Consider the following 25,344-nt stretch of genomic DNA (forward strand, 5'->3'; position numbering starts at 1 on the left):
TCAGCATTATATCCGCGTACTAGATAAATTCAAGTTAGAAAATAATTCCAGCATATTGGACTAAGAGTAGGTACCTGTCGATAAATTCTACCCCTTGCAATTATTGGGAAACACCCCGATAATTTTTTTATCGCTTTCTCTCTCCCTTAGAATATCTGCTTTATATCATTTCTGTCACTTTTCTGGTTCCTAAGAAAAAATTGAAAATTGCTTAGGGTGCCATATTCGGAGAGCTTTATCTGAGCTACTCAAGAAAAACAAAAAAGACCCACCTTATTTTTGAAAAGAAGTTACTCCTTGAATTTTTGTATATTTATTTATGACTAAAGACACTGGAGACTTTCACACTCGAAAAGAACAAACGCCAGATTTACATTATAATACAATTCGATGTTTGTGTGAATCCAGTTCGTTCTGTGCACTTTTATTTTATTGTTCTAGTAAAAATCCAATTTACCTAATACCGACTTTCATCCAGAAGAACAGGCAGTTCTCTCCAGTGATCACTATTGTTACTTGTTAGCACTTTCGTTTTGTATCATCTTATTTCTTTATTTATTTCATTCTTCCTATTTCATATTATTTCCAAAAATAAGTTTATTTTAAGAAAAATATTGCTCACTTTTAAGAATGTTGTATTCTTTATTTTCGTTCATTTAAAAGTGGAATTATCTTCAAAATTTTTTATATAGCGAATTTCAATCTAGTCCAGTTTAATAAACCAATTGTTAGAAATAATCATACTCTATGTCAATATCTCCTATTACTAAATACTCATGCTCACGTATAGTAACGAAATATGTACCCATATACTTGTGGGCAGTTTTGAATGTAATTCATTGTACCTACTCATAAGTTCGTTAGAGAAGTACCTACTTTGTGCAAGTTTGACTTAATATGCATCCTTTCCGATTTCCGAAAACATTCATCTGAACCAAAATAACCTTGTCCACAAAATATCAACAAAAATTTTAGTTCATATTTCAAAGCAAAACAACCAAAAAAAAATTCTCGTGGACTTATTGAACTCAAATTTTTCAGTCATCCTAACATTGAGTACTAACAAAGATTGTACTGCTGTTGGGTTTATACCATAAAATGAATTGTTCATACGCGTACGTAACTATTACCGCCATCCAACATTATATGCAAGAATTACTAAAGTCAATGACTTTCATGCGACTACGCAGATACTCCAAAAGAGATAGAAATGTAAGCACTTGGACAATTTTTACCCTAATTGAAATTATAAGCCCACATTTTCAAAAATATGAGCTATGTGGGTTCTGAAGATTTTCCAAAAAAAATGTATTGTCCATCAAATATTGAGAACAAAATTAGGTAAAATTAGATATGGATGAGGATCATCTGGAACTGCCTACTTTGTCGACACAAACGTGTCCATTTGAAACACTTTGTTCCAAAAGAACAAAGACTACGAAAGTTGTTTTTCAATTTAGTTCTGACAACTGTTATTAATGAACGGTAACATAAAATTGTATAAAATACCTACGAACAAAATTAATAGTTCTGTTACACTCATGCATCAAAAAAGTTTATAAGAATTTATTGATGAAGCAATACATAACTTCAATTCCATGAGCAACTTATTCAACACATTCCAAGATATTTTTATACCACATCCAATCAAGTTAATGCTTGTAGTTTCAGAAAACGGATTTTCTTCAGTTTTTTAAATTCCCACGTCTCGAAATGAATAGGTTATTTTTACTTCCCATTCCGGTGATTTATTATTGAAACTGAAGAATCAAAATCAATGGATTCCAAATCCTCTGGATCTTTCGTCAAAATATATTCCAAAAATGGGGAAACAGCACTTTCAAATCATGTTCTTTTTCCTATCGAAAAAATTGTGTCGGTTGAATGAAAACTTACGCGCAAGACTCGACGAAATGAGGATCAACGGAAGTTCCTTTTGCCCGAAGCTTTTATATTCCAACAAGTGGTTTCACTGAAAGAATGTAGAGTTTTCCGAGTTTACTTTGCATTTCCCTCCAGCAGCGTAATTAAAATGAACATTTCGTATGCATATTCTGTGAAGTGAATCAAATAGGAGAAATGGTGGACAAATTACACGAATATACGGGTTACCTAGGTTGGGTTCACGAACAGAGGGATAATTTAAAAGAAAAATATGGCAGTTGGAAAGAGCAACACAAAGGTGGCTTCACTGAGTTCTTCAAAAATCTGTTGCTCGGGACAAATGGGGGAACCGATGGAATTCAAGCAGATTATTCTCATCTTTACAGGTGAGTTTTTTATATGGCATTATAGCATGAATTTGAAGAGAGACTGCTGCAAACATATGTTGACTTGACAAGTTACCAAAAAACATCTGGTGATCACAAGTTCAGTCAATTCCTTATGAACAATTTCTCAAAAACTTTTTATTTCGTTTCAAATCATACTTATACTTTGCGACTATAATTATTGACTGAAATTTGACGGATCGAAAATATTGGAATATCCCTCCAAATTCGAACCAGATGATAAATGATAATGGATTTCAGGCACAATTATTCAAACAATAGTGTAGAAAATATTCGATCAGGACTTGAGTTCTAATAAGGGACTAGATTCTAGCTTTCCGTATATTTTTTCTTGTCCCCGATGTAATTTTCATTTTTCCATTCCTTCATCAGTTTGGAAATCCAGATTTTCTTATATAAACGATAAAAATAAACAATAACATATTCTCATGGCATCAGAGATCAGCGTATGTTTACCTGCCATCAGTTACTCAATGAGAAGTCATTAATATGAGAACTGATTATTATTTTTTTCACGAATCGTAAATAAATATATTTCTGTCCGGACCAGTATCTAAAAAAACATGATTGAATGTAAGTGAAGATCAATGTTAAAAAATAACAGTAGACTTATCCTGTCATTATAGGATTTATTGGTCTATTTCTAATTTCCACCATTTTCAGGGCTATTATTTCATGATTTCAAAGGCAGTATTTTGAAAGCCTCTTCACATACAGTGTGAGACCCTTACTTGGAATAAATTCAGTAAATCGAAAAAAAGTTTTTTGTAGATATGCTTGGAAAGGTCGATTTTTACATCGAACTGTGCTCTTTTTGATGGAGGAAAATGATATACAACGTGTCCCAAATTTAAATATGACGTTTTAGGTGATTTTTTTTTAAAAGCTATCCTAATTTTTTTCAAACTATACTTATATTATCAACTTTGCTTTTTCAAACGGCATGCTCAATAAATCATCATATTTTTGGGTTCTCCATGTAATTCTAATGGGACTTCCTATACCTGTCATAAATGAAATTTTTGATGCTAACAATCGGTCTCGAATCTCGATAGAATGTTAACTCTCTGTGGACTTTTAATAAACTGTAAAGATCTAGGTTTCTGCTTGTGGTTAGTTGTGGATATAAAAATTTATTTCCATATTTGTGTAGAATTTTGTATGATTTGTTTTTCACCTTTGATCATCAAGTACCTTTCCAGATCTTTTCTGCTTTCTTGCTAATTTTAAGGAATCTAAAATTCTCCAAATATTGAAAACTCTATTTCGAATTCCAGGAATAACATGCGAAATACAATAGAAAAATCATTTCGATCTCTAATAAGTGAAAATTCTACTTAAAAAAAATCTATTTTGTGGTTGAATATCTTTTTTCCATGCTGCCCCACAAAACGATGAATTACAACACTAAATAAGCGGATTAATTGAAACCTGCATAACGCAGTAGATTATTCCGTATACCTATCAATAGAATCGATAAAATACTCTACATACACCTACAGGGTTTACTGGGCATTACTTATGTTATACAAAGGTATATACGATGTGGAATTTTATTACTTGAATTTCTTAAATTTATTATAAGAAACTTATGATAATTCAAATAATTTTCATTTACACTTCAATTAACATATCTAATAATCTATTTATTATCATGCCATTAAATAATGCATGCACTATAACGATAACATACAGACCTATGATGAAATTCAACTAGAAAATTATATTGAAACATAAAAAATCCTGAACTTTTGAAGTAAGTAGGTAACTAGGTAATGAGCCCTTTACACAAAAAGGGCATATGTGAAAAACTTATCTGATTCAGAAAGGAATTTTGACGAAACACTTATATTTTAAGAGTAAATCAGAATACACAACAGCATTCTAATTCATCCTAGACGAATTAAGCTTTAGTTTAGAGGACTCGAAAAACGCCTTTGATGTACCTATTACATTCGGCACTATTGTATCGTAAATTCCTACTTTATTTGAAATAAAGCTTGTTATTATAATTATTTTAAAAAAATTCCTCTTGTTCCTCTCATAGAGATTATTGTCAGCCTATACCGTTGTGTGAATAAATTTTTCTTCGCTATCTTCGCTGTTTGTGTAAGCAAACGAAAATCTATAGACAATAGTTATGATTATTTTTGATCATATTCAACATTAAAACTTGAAATATACTTAAAATATGTGAAAACGTTGAAACTATACAACATTGAATAATAAACATTAATTATCTGTCCTCTTTTGTCGATTTATACATCATCTCATTTAGTTCATTGTTTTAGTGTGTTTCTCGAAGACTGAGAGATTTTTTTCAACATTTCGTGAAATAATTGGAAAATACATGTCATCTTTTCGATTAATTCCAACAACATTGAGCATCAATCAAGAAATTGGAAATTAAAACCATAATAAAAATGATGACCATCCAAAAATTTTCCCTTATTCAATTGAATCTAATGATCGGAATAACTTTTTCTGGTATCAACCAGTTGCAATATATTTGTGTTACAATTATAATCCAACTAGATATCATAAAACGGTATAGCATTGATCCAAATTGACATTGATTAAGTGCAATCTTCAATTGTAAAATTCACACAGAAGTGAGTATTTTTCTTGCTTAAAGTTGGTTCCCTTGAACTGATCGACATAATTGTTCCGAATTGGAAAACGCTGTGAATTTCACACGTCATTTTATCATTCCTTATGTTTCCTCTCTAAACTTTTCCAAAATACCCTCCAGCTTATTTGTCGAAGTCCTTATCTCCGACCAAAGATCGACTTATTGATAACACAGTAATATTGAATTCAATCTTTAATCTCACATGAAATTATTGACTTAACTATAGTCATAGGAGGGCGGTTTGTACATTATGGCCTTTACAAGGTCTTAATCATGCGATATGCATATTTTTCACACGTTAAAAATATTCTCCATGATGCATATTGTTGCCATTTGTGCTTTCAAAAGGAAAGATCAGCTCACTCGGTTTTCTGTTGGTGATTGGTGATATCTGAACTCTGAAATACAAATTTTCAACCCTAAGAGATGAAAGAAAATGAAGGGCTGAGTGGCTTACTTTGAGTTTCTCCAATGAGTTCACTTGATAAGCTATAACATACAGTTGTGGTTTCTTTTACGAAAAAAAAAATAAAAATTAGAAGGAATCAAAACTTTATTTTTTGGTTTCAAAAACATATAACATGCCATAAATCGCCAGTGTCATACTCAGATTTCAACATACAATATGAAACAAAAATAAGATGATTATTTTGGGTCTTTAATTTTTATGATTTAAAATATTATGTGGCCCTTCTACGCCTTCGTACTTTATAGATTATTGTTCTCAAAGGAAAAATTACAACTAATATTATAACTCTTGAAAATTATTTTTGAAAAATTAGGAAGAGAAATTTCAAGTTTTATAGGACTATTTTTATCATTTCGAATTATTCTTTCAAAACAGGTGTACCGGAAATCTCTAGTGAATAATGTTTTGAATTGTCAGGAATATTCCGAGAGTGTTCCATTATCTATGATTGGAAGACAGAAGCTGTTGTTGTGAATAAGTACGATTTCTTTTGTAATTAAGTTTTTTTGTTTTGATTATTTTGCGCCTCTTCCTTGTATCTATTAAGTATAAATTCGTTTTGATGATTCATAGAGAACTTTTTCTAATATTGATGAACCACTGTACAAATCGAAAATTGCTAATAATGGAACCATGAAATGAACCATGTATGCTAGAGAGTCTAGAGACTATTGAATCTTTCTCCAAAGTTCGATTTTCCTAAAACGACTCATCAATCATTTTATGTCAACCAAGGGAAGAAAATTTTAAACCTACTACTATACTGATTCCCAAGAAGAGTATGGCTTTAGTAGATTTTCACATTCTAGCATATGTTTAGAAGCATCACTAGTAAAACTGAATAGGCATGTGTATTTTGGTTATTCGATACATACCTACAGAAGGTAGTAATATTGAATTTCAATACTCCATACTGTATCGTTTATCAATTAAATAAGAAAATCAGACAACGACTGACCTAAAGATAACCCACAAGCTTCCATGAAGATCGATAAGAATTGATAGAAGCAGTAGTGAATAAATGTAGTTGCAGTAAACTGATAATAATAATAAATGTTGTTTTCGGATAAAAGTGGCAAAATGGGAATTTATTGACGAACAATTTGGAATAAATAGAAATGATTTCAGGCAGGTATGCTCTTTCTCCTCCATTTTCTCAACGTTATTTACAGTTTATTTGAAAATAGTGGAATTCGATGATCGTCCATCTGTTTTACCTAATTTATAGCACCAGCTATTGTGTGAAATATACTTCTGCATATTTGCAGAATAGTTCATAACATTTCGAACAGATGATTGGGGAATCGAGTGACACTGATCAATTTTTTAGTGTCTATCGTATTATTAGACAATATTTTCCTTCGCACACTTGTTTCTAGGAACAAAAGTCTGTAATTTTCGAATGTCATGCCGAAAATACTCTAACTCTAACGTTATTTTATTCACGGAAATATTGAAAAAATATGTTTTGTCTTGGGGACAAGAAGAGATCTGGTTGGGTGACTGGTCACTGGTCTGGTTATGAATTTTAGCACAATAACTCCTGAGATTTCTCATTTTAAATTGTGATATGTACTGAACAAAGTCAGATAGATAAGATACGAAATTTTGATGATATGAAGTGAAATCTAATATACAAAGATGGTACCTATATACCTATACAGGATGAAGGTTCTGGAGATATGAATATATTTATCTCAAACTTGACTTGAATAAACTCTTGAATGAATTATGATGATAGTTTTTGTGTCTAAAATATAATGAAATGAAGGTTTTAGCGGCATGCAGACAGAAATTGAATCCTGCTCTGGGTGGTACTTTTTTCAGAATTCAATTCCTGTCTGCATGCCGCTAAAACCTTCATTTCTTGAATGAATGTTTATAACTTCTCCAAAATCTTCAGATTTAGGTATAGCTTGTGAAAGTGATTTTAGGTTCACATCTAATGGCAGCTAATGGTATATTAAAATTTTCTATTAGAAAGAATGAAATTTTTCGTGTTCAACAATATATATAGAGTTACGACACTTAGTAAGGCCCAATTTGGAACTATCCCGAGAGTAGAATCTTTGAGGATAGTCCACTCTTTATATGTCGTCAGTAGGGAGTTATAACAATTCATTCAAGACTAATCTTCAAGTCAAATTCAAGACAAATGAACTAATATCCCCAGAACCTTGCTATTTAGGTATGGGGAAGTTCAAATAAACCGTAGTTGAATTTTCTGGAGAATCCAAAAATGTAATAAAATGTAGGGTCTTCCATTTCAAATAATGGAGACTCGAGAAAAATACAGCGTCGGCCCGATCTGGTTGGTGATTATCCATGCCTGGAGTGTGGAAGGATCTGTAGGTCATGGTTGAGTCTCTTCAATCACAGGAGGGCATATAGTCGCAAGTAGCCCTAAGAAATTATAAGTTTGATCGCACCGATAGTCCGGTTTTTTAGTGGAGATATCATTGAGCCAGAGTGAATCACCATAGATGCTAGCTAATCCATTCCTTGATCGAAGATCTCATAAAAGATAAACGAATGGGGTCAGAGTTTGGCGCAACTCAATGCCTTGAAGACCCAGACAATTATTTCTCGAAATCCCTAATTCCTGACTTCTGACTCGATGATGAAGAATCACATGCTTTAGTCAAGTACCTACAAGCGTATCCTTGGCTAGACTGACAAGGTTGATTGAGGGAAACATTTAATCTTTATTGAGAAATTCACTGCAAATAAGCTGGGATAACTATTCAAACGTATAAAATATTTCTTGCTGAATAAAACTATACTTTGGAAGGCCAAGGTTAGACCAGAACAAATACTGATCTCATGTTCGGTGCTCAACACCCTAACATTCATTGAATTTCTTGATTCACAGGCTTAACAAGTGTTTCCTTCGAAATGTTCCCTAATTTCTTTTTTACTATCCCCATCAATGTAACAGTGCTTCCACTTTTTTCGGTTGGTATAATGAGATTCATTTCCCCCGTCCTAACACGGGTTTTCCAATATGAACCCAGATTTATCCTGAATGCGAAAACAGTGCCGCTAGATTCAATCAGCGGGGTAATAAGGATTTATTGTTTCAGGAAGAAGACACGACAAGAGCTAATGAGAATATCGATGGCTGTCACTGGTATTGAATTTTCCTACGCCGCCGAGACAGCGTTTGTGTCGCCCACCCTGCTCAAAATCGGAGTCGAACATCAGCATATGACTCTGGTTTGGGCTTTGTCACCTCTCATTGGCTTCTTCCTGACTCCTGTATTCGGATCTTTGAGCGATAGATGTCCACTCAAATTTGGAAGAAGAAGACCTTTCATCGTGCTTCTGTCGATAGGGGTGCTACTAGGTAAACATAATGTGACTCAATTTATTATTTGCTTCATATTTGCGTATACAGAGTGAGTCTTTAATTCGCACAGATATTTTATGAGTAGATTCTTCAGGTCAAAAGAAACACTTTTTTCCTTTACTATTTTTTCCGAATCGGCTTGGTTTAAAAGTTACAGGCTGTTGAAAAACCATAAAAAAACCATATTTTTATCTCACAAACGGTTTCATCGAATGAATCGAATTTCGGAATATTGTTTTTCATTTATTTGATGAACCTTCTTCGAACACTATATATCACCCACGTCTTCCACTTTTCTCATTATGATCATTACGTACCATAAAAATACCAGGCTTGTTCGTAGAGTGGTTCAAAACGGTTGTGAATTGTACAGAGCAAGCGCAAATGGATTTTCGTCCCCCTAAAATGGAATTGCGCTTGCTCTGTACAATTCACAATCGTTGTGAACCACTCTACGAACAAACCTACTATAAATTCAAAAAACCCAACTCTTGAAACTAAGTTGGACGCTATCTATTGAATATTTGAACGTTTTGTAAAATAAAAGAATTCCTCATATTTTCTCCTATAATGAACCGTTTTCGAGTAATTTGATGTTCAAAAATTAACAAATATCTTTAAAATTTGAAAATTGAAAAATTGGGTACTTTGGCTGGCTGATTACAACTCTGTTTACAAGATCCACAGGTGTGTAGTGTCATAGATTTAGCTTGTTATCCTGAAGGTAATTTTGTTTTTCCAGGGGTGGTAAAGCTCATTATGAAAACTTTAAATGTAAAATGGCTATATCTTTTCATCAGGGCCGATTAGGAAAAATGGTAGGTATAGAAAAAAAGTGTTTCTTATGACCTTAAGAATCTACTATTAAAATATTTATATTAATTTTAATTAATTTATATTAAATATTAAAATATTTCTACTTAAAGGTGTATTCCTCGAAAATATGGCTTTTAAGTTGAAATTGAAACTGTATCCTCCTGAAATTATCACTTCTGCGTTTTTCTTCATGAACTTTTTCATTTAAGAGACAGTTGCTTATACTGGGTGTTACAAATTCGATGCTCACTACTATTGTCTTCCAAACTATAGCAGATAGAATTTCCGTTTATTGGGAGATGAGTTCTGTCTCTGCAAGTCCTTCAACACGACGAACCTCAAGTCTTCTTTTGTTCTAGATTTATAATGAAAAATCGGATATTTGTGATATTCTAGAACTGCTCATATTTTCCTTCTTTTAAGGACGATTCTCATGAAATCTGGAAATCCTAGTTATTGTCATTTAATGAAATTATAATGTTATTGTTATTGCAATACGATTTGAAATCCCATATTGCATATTTCAAACGGAAGTCAGGTTCATAGTCGGGTTCATACTATGTGCATTGGAATTTCAATTGTAATTCTTGGTTTATGACATAATTATATGAACAATGTTATGGAACATAGTAGAGCATTCAGTCGCATTCAAATCCATTTCAGAATACACGCATTCAAAATATCAGGAATGTGACATCTTCCTAGTCTGATTTATGTTGTGGTGTCTAATCTTAATTGGAGTATTTGTGACTCAATCATTTTGCATGCCGCTTGATAATTAACAACTGGATCTTGCTGGATTGTCTGTGGCAATTTAGTAATCATAATCGGTTTATGTCGGTTGAAACTTAGTTAAAACTATGCACACAATCAAATTTTGCGATTAAACAACGGAATCCAATTGTTTCAATTGGAATCGAACCATCCTCCTGTTGATTACTTATTATTAATATTACTCTATTATTTGGTTTGAAATGTGGTAGTCAATATGATTTCCACATTCTAATCCTGTATATTTTCGAATTCCAGGACTCATCTTGGTGCCAAACGGTGAAAAGCTGGGCCTTGCCATGGGCGATACCCCTTCTTGGCAAAATCTTTCAGGAGCTTCTCAAAGCGCACATAGAACTTCTGCCACAAAACATGATTATCCCATAAATTCTACCCAGACCTACTCCAATACTGAATATAGTGTTGGGAATCATCCTTGGGGAATTTTTTTCACGGTTTTGGGGACAATTTTGTTAGATTTCGACGCTGATGCATGCCAAAGCCCCGCTAGGGCATACCTTCTGGATGTCACTATTCCAGGTAAGAGATTCATGAATGATTTGAATAAATTGAAAATTCAACTAAATCTCTGTTGGAAATAAAAACGAAAGCACACAGAATTGAACATGAATAGTTCGATTCTTCATTTTCAGATGATCATGCAAGGGGATTGAGCACCTTCACCATCATGGCTGGACTGGGTGGTACTATGGGATACGCCATGGGTGGATTCAATTGGGATGCAACTTTTATAGGTAACTACTATACCGTAGATTCGGGTCATTTGGGACGATTGTTGGATTGAACTTGTCATATTTTCAAAACGGTAACCAATTTTCATCTGAAAAATAGGTTCGAATATCGAATCAATATATTGATTAGGATATATACCATGCTTCAGAATTCGGATATAAATTTTGAAAAAAATGAAATATACTTGTCCGAAGTCATCCACCGATTCGGGAGGCTTGGGACACAAGTTAAAATCTATTTATTTTTCAACTCTCAAATGAAATAGGAGACTTGGGACGGTGTACAGTTTTGAAAAATTGGAATTTATGATTATATTGTTGAAATTCGGTTAGGAAATTAAATGATTAACCCCTATTACAGCGAACATATACTACAACTCAAATGTAAAAAAAAACTGAACAAAACAACGGAACTTTGATTTCTTTCATTCTTTGGTGATTTCTTTGTGGAAATAACGTAAATAATAATATCCTGCGAAAATCGACATATTTCCTGCTGCCAATGCGCCGCTTGTATCTACTCTGCATTTTCCCAAGTAACCCTATGAAACAACAAAATAAATGAATGAGATCCGTGTTGCCGTTTGATTTGTAAACAACCTTGGTTCATGACATATCTAATATCCCAATATCCCACGTATCCAGAAAAAAAATTACACATGCACAAAGTGAAACACTTGTACAGGACACTAGAAAGTATAAGGGCCATAAAAAAACGCTCTTACTCCCCTGAATTCGTTAATTTTTCATGTCAATTCAAACGCTCTGATCATGGTAAACTCAACAGGAATTAGTTGTTAAACTAACCGAAACGGCGCTACACAATCTTATAAGTTTGTCCCTTCACTCATAAATGGTAAGAAACAAAGAAATCTGCAAGGGGGGTGATTGTCCCAAGTTACAGGACCGTCCCAAGTCACCCGAATCTACAGATACACGAATGAAATTGAAAATTAGAATGCTTTGAATACATTTGTTACAAATACCAACTGGAAGAAATACCTCATGTCAATTTAGAATAATGGGAGTCCAATGGTTCAAAATATACCTAAGAATAGAGAATATTTCAGTATATTTTGCTTTTGGGGCATTTTACCGTCACCGTTTGGGAAAGGGACTATTCAATTCAATCTTAAAATGCGTGCAGGAAAAGGGTTGAATGCGTACGATTGTAGAAAAAATGATTTTTTATATAAAAAACAAACATCTTACAGAATTTCAAATATAAAATTATTCCCCCACCCCCAAAATCACTCCTGAAACCGCCACGTATTCAAGTTCAACCTTATAGTAACTTCAAATCTGAAATTGTAGGCATGCTATTGGGGGGCCACGTCAAAGCTGTTTTTACGTTGATTACGATCATCTTCATCATTTGTGTGACTTGCACTGTCACGAGCTTCAAGGAAATGCCGCTAGAAATGCTGCAGATGCCTATTGGAGAACTTCAGAAAGATATTCAGAAGGAAGAACAAACTAATATTTTAGGAAAACCAGAAGTTTCATACGGTACATTAGTAGATGAAGCTGAGAATAAGGTAAAGTTGTTCTTCGAGAAATATAGGAATTTCAAAAAACATTTCTCCGGAAAATTATTTTCACCAACTTTAAATTTTCATAGGAAATGGGAGTGAAGGATGTTGAAGAGGCAGACAGGAGCAAATTGCAGAGGGCAGCAAGCTTACCTCCTCCGCCACCAGACGCGACATTATTGATGTATCTGAAGAGTATAGTATTCATGCCATCATCTTTACTTAAGTTATGCCTTACCAACCTATTCTGTTGGATGGCACACGTTTGCTATTCCTTATACTTTACTGATTTCGTTGGCGAAGCTGTGTTCCACGGAATTCCCACGGTAATTAGAGATCTAGGGCGTTTACAATTACAAAAAAAATATTTTTTCCGAAAGTCGGCTATAATTTCTACCACATCTCTATACGGAAAAAAATCAATTTTTTTTTTATTTTCGGTTACACCTTCCCTATGAACAATCCGGGGCCACTTTATTTTTACCCGTGATTTCGTTCGGAGATATGGGTTGTCAAATAAAGAGTGAATTCAATCCATCTCGGCGCAACCGTTCGGTCTTGACGAATTTTCAACTGAACCTAGCTTTTTCAGGATTTTTCGAAAGTCAGTTTTTGAGTCGTTTATCTGTCAATAAAAGTAACCGCAGATGGAAATGTGATGCATATTCGAAAAATCATCTCTTCCAATAATAAATCTGGGAATTTCATCCATCTCGGCGCAACCGTTCGGTCTTGACGAATTTTTAACTAAACCCATCATCTTTTTCAGGATTTTTCGAAAGTCAACTTTCGAATCGTTTATCTCTCGATAAAAGTAACCGTAGATGGAAATGTGATACGTATTCTGAAAGCAACTCTTCTAGTAATAAATCTGAGTATTTTATCCATCTCGGCGGAACCGTTCGGTCTACACGAATTTTTAACTGAACCCATCTTTCAGATCTTTAAATAAACTGATAAACTTTTCATTTTCAAGTACCTACTTTTATAACTTGTATTTCCAAGTGTGGGTCTTCGAAAATGGTCATTTTTCAATTCTTGGTTTAGAATTCGAAAATCCTTAGGCTTTCCCGATTAGTAGTTTGTGCTCATTTTCATTTTAATCAGAATTTCTTGCAAATTTTACGTGTACTGATTCTGTTAAGTTTTTCATTCTTCTTCAACTGAAATTTACCAGTGTTTTCTTATGTTTTAGGCACCTGAGGATTCAGTAGAAAGGATGAGATACGAGGAAGGAGTCCGCTTTGGATGTTGGGGAATGGCTATGTATTCCTTGTCATGTGCATGCTATTCAACCATCATTGAAAAAATGATACATAAATTTGGGTAAATATTTCAAGTTGAGGAGCCCACGTTGCAAAATTGGGATTTACTCAAGCATCGTGGAGACCTAGTGGATTTTCAAGATTAAATAATAGAAAGAAAAAAAAAGTTCTATGATGTATGAACTTTCAGCGTTGGGGAAAGCGTCTGCAAGTTTTCAAAGATGTAAAAAAAAATCGTCCTTTATACAGGTCTAATTTTTTATAGAGGTACTCTACGCGATCCAAGGTATTCCTCCTCATATTTCTGACAAGCTCGAGTAAATCCCGAATTTCCCTGTTGGACTCCTCAACCCCAACCTTTATAAAATAAAAACACGAATTCAAGAAAAATATATTTTCGGTGTACTAGACCCATGATGACTGTTCAGTGAGAATAACCGGGAATGAATATGAAAATATTGTTTTGTCTGTCAGTCATAAAGAAATTTTAGGGTCCATGCATCCGATTTCACGAGCATTCTGTTCTATTTTTGCCATACAGTTACAGGTTCTAAATAAACAGTTTATGTCATTTCTGGCAAATCACTTCGGAAATAGTTTATAACGACATTTTCCTCAATCTCAGTTTCACAATAACGAGTAACTTTCTGCTTCGAGTTGACGGTTGTTTTCAACGCCATGCAATATTTCAGTTAGAACTGAATGATCTCTCAGATCTTTTCGGTGTAGAGTATAATTGCATCGCCGATCTCCTATGTTCAAAGGTTATTCTCGAAAACAAACATATCATCTCATTCATCTAGATATAGTTGACGGAATAATTTGACAGATCTTCTACAAACTCTTAGTCGTCTTGCTCATCATAAGATCATTGATGTACAACAAATTTTGGAGTAGGCATCAAACGCTCAAATTTCTGAAAAATATGAAGGTTTGATGCGAAGAAGGTACACAATCTGCGGTTCAATTGTACGGAGTGTGATCTGTCTCAGAGTCTGAGAGATACTTTGGAAATTACTTTTTCAATGACTCGCTCAATTTATCTCGCTCATTTTCTTGATATGCACTTCAATGGTCAGTATGTTCAAGTTACCTGTGGCCAAATTTCACAGAGTAATTCCGAAAGTAATTTGAAACAAAAAAGTTTCTATAGACTATGGTCTAATTAACTTCCATTGTGAAGTTATTCAAGACAGAAATATTTTTCAAGTTCACAATATTTCACTCAAAACAAGACATATCTTAGACTTATTAATTGATCACCATAGGAAAAATTTTCGATTAGGATTACAGTTTTTCAGATATGTTTTGATTCGAGTGGAAAATTGGGAAACGTATCGAAATATTGAAATGTTGAATTACTTCTTTACAACTTCTTTACGAACTTTTCATTGCAAATAGCATGGTGAAATTTACCAAAGATAACTTGCATACCCTCTATACATCTTATCCAGAGTGTCTATTAACAAATGGGAAGGTCTTATGGAGATGATTCCTCAATGAAAATAAGCAGGGATAGTTCCTATAAATTTTTTTCGAATTCAACCTCCCTTCCAAGATACGGTCTTTGGAAGGCGATGGCAAGTTGACAGTTTTTAATTTTTTTTAAGGGTTCTGAGTCATGAAAGTATACATAATATGAAGTACTAAATGTTACTCACACAATTTTTTTAGATCTTATAACTTTATTATTAGGGGTTGAAAATAACAATCCCTTATAATTTTCCTTCAAAAATTGTTTTCGTGGGATAGATTTTCGAAAAATAAAATTCTCTTATGGTTTCCCATTCAATTCTGGCGAAAAAAGTCTGTTGCAAAATTTCGATACAGTCGATACTTCTTTCTCGGAAGAAATAAAAACTTACAGTTCTGATCACTGTTCATTCCATTTCATCGTATAAGTGTTCCATAGAATGACTACCTCCCGTTAAAATACATATTGTTATTTTCAACCCCTAATAATAAAGTTATGAGATCTAAAAAAATTGTGTGAGTAACATCTTCTTAGTGCTTTATATTATGTATAGATTTATGACTCAGTGTTTTTTAAAACACTCAAAAAAAATTAAAAACTGTCAACTCGTCATCGCCTTCCAAGGGCTGTATCTTGGAAGGGAGGTCGATTTCGAAAAAAATTTAAAGGAGCTACCAATACTTATTTTCATCGGGGAATCATCTCCCTAAGTCCTTCGCATTTGTTTACAGACACTCTGTATACAGAGGCTCTGTAGATCTACAGACCGGCTGAAACGTTCGGACACTTCGATTTTTGATTCCAGTAAGACCTCTAAGATAAAATTCAAAACCGCATCACTTCAACCCCCAGTGTTGCAATCTCAACCCGTATAATAAGGAAGAGGTTAGTTATATGATATGATAGGCCAGTTCTGTTTTCAGATTTGAATTACTCTGGAAAAGAGAGCTCGAGGTCCCATCAGTATACAACGAATTTTGCCCACCTTGTACACAATTTAAATTTGAACAACTCAAAAAAGAATGAATTGAATGAAAAAAAATTAAATATTCTGAACTCAGAATTGAAAGGCATTCCCAATCAGATATCACCTTTCCTATTACTATTCAAAATATGGGGGTTGGGGTTGTAGCAGTAAAGGTTTGAAGCAATACGGTTTTGAATTTGCTATTAGTTTTCCCCCTAGAATAAAAAATCCACATGTCTGAGCGTTTTTATACAATTCGGTTGTCTTTTTTTGGTTTGGTGAATTCAAACAGTTCCAAATGCCAGAAATCTAGGAAATAGTATAGGATGAAGTAGGATTCAGTCTGGGATACCCTCTTGATCAATCGTTATTCTCTTCCAATATACACGCAGCTGTCTCCGATAAAAAATTCTATCAATAATTGAACTTCAAAGATTATAAAAGATCTACTTTTATCTATCTCGTCTATTGAAACTGGGACGAAGTTAAAATAAATCATTCGATTCATGTGATCCCCACATATTTTCGCGAAAACTTTTCGATTGGCAATGGGACATGACAATTTATGAGAGTAATCGACTGATTAATGGTGACAACTGTTCCTCAACATTTTTCCTCGCGAACCACCTCGATCCGGATCGAAATATTTTCGTCACATCGAGGTATTTCGGGTTTGTCCGTGGCCCACTCCAGATGCAAAAGGTTGCTTTGTTGTTGGAAATAGCTTCTCGATGTATCAGCTTATAGCAGAAGTGGTTGCCAGACACAAGTAACACATAACACTATAAAGTTCAATGTTTCTTTTCTTATAGAGCTCCCAATCCCAATTGTGATTTAAGGAAATTTATTTTAAAATAAATGATTACATACACTGTATGGCATTCAATAAAAGGAAGTAATAATGTTCAATAATCAATAACCATTTGGTAGACAAAAATTGTTTAATTTTGAAACGGTCACGAAATCTCTAAACTTCCTCAACCTTTGCGGAGCAGTACGAGGATGTAATGATATCTAGTTAGCCTAGACCAGTTCCATGCATAAAACAAATATTGCGTTACCATAGCAAAGAACAATAACTCATTAGAAGTGTCAATGTGCAGTTTGAGGTCAAAAAAGTAAACCAGAGTTACGCAATAAATTAAAAGAAAGAAGATGTCCACCGAAATTGTGAAAATCGAAAAATTGTAGTATCGAGCCATCATCAAGTACCTGTATTTAAAAGGGTTAAGATTTAAGCAGATTTACGAAGATACGCTTAATACCCTTGAGGATCAATGTCCTTCGTATGCGAGCGTGAAAATTCGACTGCAAGCTTCAAAAGAGGTAAAATTTCCATTGAAGATGATGACCGATTGGGAAGGCCAGTTTCTGTGTCAGTCCCCGAAAATATCGATGCAGTTCATGACATGGTTTTATCAGACCGTCGAATTGGGCTAAAACGGATATCTCAAGCACTGATTATTTCATACGAAGGCGTTCATCATATAGTTCACGTCAATTTGGACATGAGAAAAATAAAATTGCTGCAAAATAGATCCCCAAATGTTTGAATGTTGACCAAAAGCGTGCAAGAGTAGAAGCATCGCTTTCGATCTGTGCTCGATTTGAAAACGCTGTAGACTTCTTAAACCGAATTGTTACTATGGATAAGACTTGGGTAGGTACATTTCTACGATCCAGAAATAAAGCAACAATCGATGGAATGGCGACACTCTGGTTGTCCAAGACCTAAGAAATTTCGTGTCCAAAAATCTGCTGGAAAAGTTCTTGCTTCAGTTTTTTTACCACTGTACGGGAAAAAATTAAACAGAAAAGATACGGAAAGCTATCCAAAGGTGTTTTGTTTTTGCAGGACAACGCCCCTGCACACAAATCTCATGTTGCCATGCAAAAAATTCGTGATTTAGGGTTTGAATTACTAGAACGCCCCCTTTATTCACCAGATTTGGCTCCATCTGACTATCATCTCTTTCCTCAACTGAAAAAAAGTTTAAAAGGTCGTAAATTTTCTTCCAACGAGGAGGTAATAAAAGCTGTGGAGGTCTGGTTTGCAGAGCAAGAAGAAACATTTTTTTTTGAAAGGTCTAGAGACGTTGTAGCTTCGCTGTAATAAATGTATCCAATTGAAATTTTGTTTTGTTCTTAAGTAGGCTAAGAATTTTTCAATATATCCTCGTACATTCAGTTTTATACTTTCATATCGTGTCATAAGCTGTTGTCGAGTAATCCATTTTCTAGAATTGAATATTTTTCAATACTATAATTTTTTTCAGAGCGAAACGGGTTTACATCACTGGTCTTCTCATTTACTCAGTGGGCATGTTCTTGATGGCAGTCACCAAAAACAAAATTGGAGTCATTTTATTCAGCTGGACAGCCGGAGTGATGTACTCAACACTGTTCACCATGCCGTTTCTTCTAGTTGCTCATTACCACGCCAAAGGAGTTGTAAGAATGAGATTTCAATCCTAAACCTAATCTTGAGAAAAATACAGGACGCGGCAGAGTCGATTGACGAGTTTCAAAGGGTCAGTGCTCGAGCTGTTGTGGGGTCAGGAGGGTGCGGAAGGGCCCTTTGTGTTCCTTAGGGTCTGTAGTTTTTATACGGCACCATGATATGGACCGGAATGCATCGGAACTTTGCTATTTGTGCGTTTCACAAAAATCACCTGTGATAACCTACAGTCTGAATTGAAAAAACTTGCTTAAACACTCGATCTGATTGGCATTTGGTTCCAGCAGGATGGGGCTACAGCCAAAACTCGAATTTCCTTAGCTGCTCTGAGACAGATGCTCCCTGGGAAACTATAAGGGATAAGGGGTGGGCTCACCTGCTTTAAGAGGTCCACACACTGTGTGACAACACAAGAAGCGAATAACCGCTCGCTGTATACCGAAACGCGGTTGAAACTTGTATAGCTGCTGATGACCGCCATCTAAGCGAAATCTTTTTCAAAACTAGAGTATGAAAACTATGTTTCCTACTGATTCGACTTAATGAATCCGTTTTTCTCAAATTCTTACCAATTTTTTTCTAACTCTTTGAAACTCGTCATTCGGCTGTGACGCACCATGCAATTCTATAATAATTTGGATTTTCTCAATCTAATCGGAGGCCGACTGAAAGTTGAGAAAATTCAAAGTTTTAATCAACAATTTCCTCTGGAAAAAATTATTTCAAATATTTCAATAGGGACGACAAATATCATGAATTTATTTATTCGAATTAGGTCGATTTTATCAATCCAACTAACCGCTAAAAATACATGTGTTGAAACATAATGATAAATTTCATAACCGGCGTCAAACAGTCTGGCAATTTAGTTTGAATATTTCATTTCATTTTCCAAGAAATGGATTTCACCTTTCAATGTGAATAATATTGCAGATGTTTTTCTTTCGTTAATTTCTATTTGTCAGGATCATTTATTTTGGGTGATCAATGTTCTTTTGAATCATATATCCGTTGATTTTTTGAAATGGATTTGATTCGACTCAAGAATTGATTGCTTAGCTGAATCTATACTTCATTCAAATTTATTTTAGCAGTCGGTTGGCCATGAAATATTTTTCTCAAGTTTTTGTAACTAGAACGAAGTTAGGTTGGCACATATGAAATGTCGTTAATGTCATAACGCCGTTGCCACAACTAATATCAATTTTTATTACGAGAATGCCGCAAGTGATTGAGAAAAGACACAGGGTTTGAGGAAGTGCTATTTAGAATTCAGGTCCGCTCATTCAAATAGTTATACCCTGATATTCTGAAATCCACAATACGTCAGACGGTAGCGAACATATTCAATGTAAGTGAATTTATATAATGTTTCATCTAGATCTAAACGACATATATTTTAGCTGGATATTTCCACAATCAGAAAGATTGTGAATGAAGAGAATGACAAAGAATTTCCTTCTATTGGGAGACCCAAAAAAGTGGTGGCATTTGAGAATTTTATGTTTGAGTGAATTAATGCGAAAAGTTTACTACAGGATTTTCGATAAATGTCATCGGAGAATGATGGATTTTTCTATTTTTCATTTGACTTGTCCTATACAATGTAAATGTCTTAAGGTACTAATAAATACCTAAATATTATAATTACATCAATGTATTAAGATGAATAGCCACAAATACACGCAAGTTGCCCTGTTACTGTTTATTCATGTGAAATTTTTGTTCAACGGTGAAGTTGCATCTTAACTTGAAACTTCCTTCAACTCCTTTTACTTATATTGATGCAAGATGATTTTTATTGAAAAATTTAACATTCTTGTAATTATCTGTTAATTCCTTCGGGAGATACCCATTGCCAACCACTGCATCATATGCATTTCATCTTCGGGTTAATATTTTTGAAATCTACAAATGATGTAAGCCAAAGAAGATAACGAACATTAACTCTCGTCAAGCTAGTGCATATTGTGATATTATACTGATCTCCTATATTTTCCATGCAAATAACTAGATTTGGTATGCCTTCAATCAGTTTGTATAAACTTCAATTATGTCACATATTTTCCGAAGAGATTCGACATTGTGATAAAATACGTAATAACAGAAACTTTTATGTAGAACGGGCAACATAGCATTGATTTAAAACCCAAAAATGTTTTGACAAGCGTCATAACCCCACATTTTCGTACTATACAGAGTGAAATGTGTCAAATTTCCATGGCCAACCGACTGCTAAAATAAAGTTGAATGAAGTATAGTATTTTCGGAAACATTTGTGCACTGGAGAAATTCACTTATCAAAACTTTTATTCGATTCCTTTCCATTTCAACGATAAAATATAATTATTTTCATTTTTATTTGCGAATGAATTTCCAAAAATAATATTTTATTTTGGTGAAATATACTGGGTGTTTTCTGAATTTTTATGTATCGTGAATGATCATTCAAGCATATTTTGAAATTGAATTCAAAAAAAGTATTTCTGGTGACTCTTTTCCATTTTAAATCTTTTCCACAAATATTCCCACTAAGAAGGCATTAATATACAGGGTGTACTATGTTCGAGGGCCTTTAGACATTTCTGAAGAACTGGACCTATTTGAAATCTGAAAATTTGGATTATGATATTGTTCGACATTATCTACTGAGCTAAAATATTCTTGAAGCGTGACCACTTTCAGTTATACATGGAAAGGAAATAAATTTGTCAAAAAAATTTTTTTTCTATTTTTTCGTTTCTGATATGATAGAGTATTCAATTTCGTATATAATTCTGTTCAAATCATATCAGAAAAGAAAAAGTAAAAAAAAATTTACTTTCATTCCCTGTGTAACTGAAAGTGCTTAGGCTTCAAGAATATTTTAGCCTCGATTTTAGCTCAGTAGATAATGTCGAACAATATCATAATCCAAATTTTCAATTTCAAATAGGTCCAGTTTTCCAGAAACGTCTAATAAGCCTTCGAACTTGGTACACCTTGTATATAGTGATAACGTCCAGAGAAAATATCCTGGCAACTTTTCATTCGAAAAAACTTTTGAGTATTTGAATAACCCTTCAGTTCTGTAGAGGAACGATGGGATATTAAAAAATGTTATCAATTTTACTCAAATTTCTTTTTCACATTTTTCTTGTGTTTAAACTTATGATCTGAATTTATGATGGCTCTATTTGTCAAAGTAGAAATCATTCAAATTCTATTGAGGAAAGATGTTTAATTAATTTTTTTCATTTTTCAGTTTGAAACCAATCCTGATGGGGAGGAGAAAGTGATCGGTCAAGTGCGAGGGCTTGGAACAGACCTAGCTATAGTCTCGAGCATGGTATTTTTAGCTCAATTCATATTATCTCTTAGCATGGGAACAATTGTGAGCCTATCAAAAACAACAACAGCTGTTGTTAGCGTGGCAAGCTTTTTAGCATTTTGTGGAGCTATTTCCGCGAAGTCAGTATTGTATTTAGATCTGTGAAATGATTAAAAAATGTTTTTTTGGAAATATGCCCGACTGATATGTGGACGGAGAAATATCAATGAACTGTCCACAATTTTTATCTTGTGAAAAGGAAAACAATGGAAACAGTATTTTTTTCGAACTCAATAAACGTTATTGTATTCATCATTACAATCTATTTATTGGGTGGGGATAGTTGTTGATTTCGTTTTGTAGTTCTGAAACTACTTACAATATGGAATATTTGTAGACTGTTGGTATTTTATTCGAAGCAGTACAGGTTGCTTGGTGGAAAATAATTAGTTTCATTCATGAACAAAATGTTGAAGAACAATCTACAGTGTTCCAACTAAATACACAACCTCATAACTTGAGTACTCGAGGTGTTACCAAGCAATTCGATAGACAGAAATACTATAGACACTATTGGGAGTTATTCGCTTAGATAAATGTTGATCAGATAATAAAACTTTTTTCTCGATAGTGGAGCTTCTTATGAAGCTCTTGTGTAGGTTGTTTCTTCGAAAACGTCATATTTTGGAATCCCTTCCAGTTATCTCTGCTGGTAGAAATGAGTTAAAACCAAATAATTCAGTGCATCCAAAAATCCCCACATAATGAATTTCATTAGCCTCTGCCAGCTTTTGACAAAATAACAAAAAAGTTAGCTATAACTGACTAATAACTATAGCCGGGAGTGCATTTTTTTATTTGCTAATGTATGTAAGGTAGTTACCGAGCAGAAAAACATATCTTATCCTGCATCTTACATTGACTAAATTGAATTTTTTAGATTTGAGATAATCTTTTTGTTTCAGTTAAAATTTTCAATGTTTTTAAAAATTCACTTCATTCGAAACTTTTTAGTTTCATAGTATATTGAATATATTTTTCTGAGTACTGCCTTCTTTGGGTATTTATACTTATAGGTGATTTGTTGGACTGATTTCAACTTAACCTTTCATAACTTCAAAACGACAGCTTCAACATCTTCGCAAATGGGATGTATTGTCTACTATCCTCCGAAAAAGTACCTTTATTATTTCATATTGTGGAGCTTCCCTTTGAGACATGAATATGTATTCCATCGCTTCCCTTCTATGTACAGGGTGGGCAAAATTCATTGTCTACTGAGGGGATCTCGAAAACTAGGACAGCTAGAAGAAAACGGATGACACATTTTTAGCTCTTTTTTCATGACTAATCATTTCTGGATTTTGGGTTATAAACAAAAATTGGGATTTTGGCGATTTCGAAAAGTCCTCATATCTTTTTTGTGTTTGAAGTTACAGAACCATCTTAGTCACTTTTATAGGTAGATTCTACTGCCAGAACCGTTTTCTCTAATTCAAAAATAACAAATTCATTGATAGAACGGAATTCCGCCGAATGTTTCGAAATGAAAAAATATTTGGTGCTCGTCAGTGGATTCAACGTAAAAAGGGCCTGTAGAAGGTTCAAGTTTCAGATCTATAATTTCAAAGACGAGATGAGATGAGAACTTATCGAAATCATCAAAATTTCATTTTTTGCTAATAAGTCTAAAACGGTTTTCACCATTCTTTGTTTCTCCGAAAAAGAGGTCGGAAATGTGTCATCCGTTTTCTTCTAGCTGCCATAGTTCTCGAGATCCTCTCAGTAGACAACGAATTTTGCCCACCTTGTACAACAAAATCGTAGTACGTATATTATTTCCATTAATCAGCGCTCCAAAAAAGTTGAGTTGACCAATACCTCAATTTTCCTGATTTCGATTTACATAAACAGTATTTTCCCCCTACCAAAATGACCCCAACAAAAAATAGAAATCTTACAATGAAGACGTGATTTATCAAACACGTCATAAGCTGAAGTACATCAAGCAGTTTGATCTGCAGAGGATGCCAAATTTTATGCGGAAAATATTACCTAATGTATGCATGTGTTTCATCTCCGACGTCGGTTATAATTCATCACACGTCTGGGAATTCTCTCCTGAGATAGTTTCCCAGGCTACCTGTTGTACCTCATCAGAGACATTCGCCAAGATATGTATAGGATGAGGTTAATAACTTAATGGGCGAAAGATTCGAATTTCGAATATCGTAATGCCCAATCCAAGGTCACTTGGTACATGTGTATTATTATCTCGTTGAAAATTGGATAACAGATGGTCCGAAGGTAAGATAGAAGGAAAACGAGGTACCACCGCTTCCTTAGTACAGCGCTTCCCTCTTATGAAAAGCCAAGAAAACAAGGATTATTACTGAAAGAGCGGGATGAGATAAGTAACGAATTATTTTGAAAAGTTTCTTTCATCAAACAAAATAAAATAAGTGCACATAGCAGCTTCTTTAAATTCTGGTTAGCGACAAAACAGGGTAAATTATGAAATTTACGAAATGTGACGAATAATTGTAGACGTTCTAATTTTTCTGATATGCACTGTTCGAAAATTGAAGTATATATTCGAAAGAAAACTCACTTTATGAACTTGTATCAAATTCTCAGTATTGGTGTACATACATATACCATCTGGAGAGGCGTATGCTTGCTTATTACACACAAAATATAGTCCTCGTGAAACTTATTATAGTGGCACAAATTATTACCATCTAAATTCGAAAAAACTGTAACTGTAGATTTTCCTGGGCCGAGAAATAGCCTTTTCCTAGGAGGGAAGTAGATATAACCCCCCGCCACCCAAAATTTTCTCATTAAACGAAAACCACTACAGACATGTATGCATGGGGGCTATCTGACGCCCCAGTTAATAGTTCTTTTTTCATTTCAACTTCTAAAAAGTGTAATCATAAACGGTCACGTGTCGAAAGAATCCGCCATCTCTCCGATGGTAAACACGAACGCTCCTCTAAGTTTCCTATCGATGTAAAACACCCCGCTCTGTAAGCGGTCTAAATTTTCCCTGATCATAGATCGTCACATAGGTAACACTTATGCTTCGCACACAAATGACTCTTGTGGTTCGTCTCACAGGTGACACTGAAGATTCAACTCATGTTCGATGGTTTTTCTTCGACGGCAAATGAAAAAATAAAATGGCTCAGGCCGCTCAGGCCTTTGGCCTTTGCGGTTTGGCACGGCCTTGGCTAGGACCTTCGGCCCTCCCGG

General features: G+C 34.2%; 2 protein-coding genes across 5 annotated transcripts in view; one reads left to right on the top strand and one right to left on the bottom strand.

The window, feature by feature from the left end:
* LOC123315040 (synaptic vesicle glycoprotein 2C-like) overlaps nucleotides 1–25,344 on the bottom strand; it is a 65,408-nt gene that overhangs the window by 36,302 nt on the left and 3,762 nt on the right. The window lies entirely within an intron of this gene.
* LOC123315039 (proton-associated sugar transporter A) lies at nucleotides 1,957–22,401 on the top strand. 3 transcript variants are annotated; one of them, XM_044900577.1, is made up of 9 exons: nucleotides 1,957–2,270; nucleotides 8,476–8,738; nucleotides 10,587–10,868; nucleotides 10,982–11,083; nucleotides 12,395–12,618; nucleotides 12,702–12,938; nucleotides 13,808–13,938; nucleotides 18,595–18,769; nucleotides 22,021–22,401. In XM_044900577.1, the coding sequence occupies exons 1-9, from the start codon at nucleotides 2,080–2,082 to the stop codon at nucleotides 22,249–22,251; spliced, it is 1,836 nt and encodes a 611-aa protein (XP_044756512.1). In that variant the 5' UTR covers nucleotides 1,957–2,079; the 3' UTR covers nucleotides 22,252–22,401. The 3 variants fall into 3 exon arrangements, with proteins under 3 accessions (XP_044756512.1, XP_044756513.1, XP_044756514.1); XM_044900578.1 differs by lacking the exon at nucleotides 1,957–2,270 and adding an exon at nucleotides 6,323–6,524; XM_044900579.1 differs by lacking the exon at nucleotides 1,957–2,270 and adding an exon at nucleotides 6,323–6,520.

The sequence above is a fragment of the Coccinella septempunctata genome, chromosome 6 (assembly GCF_907165205.1).
Source record: "Coccinella septempunctata chromosome 6, icCocSept1.1, whole genome shotgun sequence".
In the NCBI taxonomy this organism is placed as follows: domain Eukaryota; kingdom Metazoa; phylum Arthropoda; class Insecta; order Coleoptera; family Coccinellidae; genus Coccinella; species Coccinella septempunctata.

Bases quoted from the DNA above. Each gene is read 5' to 3' on its own strand.
- LOC123315039 (XM_044900577.1), top strand. From the start codon at position 2,080: ATGGTGGACAAATTACACGAATATACGGGTTACCTAGGTTGGGTTCAC. The intron at 11,084-12,394 runs GTAACTACTATA...CTGAAATTGTAG, and splicing joins TTGGGATGCAACTTTTATAG to GCATGCTATTGGGGGGCCAC. The intron at 12,619-12,701 runs GTAAAGTTGTTC...AAATTTTCATAG, and splicing joins TAGATGAAGCTGAGAATAAG to GAAATGGGAGTGAAGGATGT.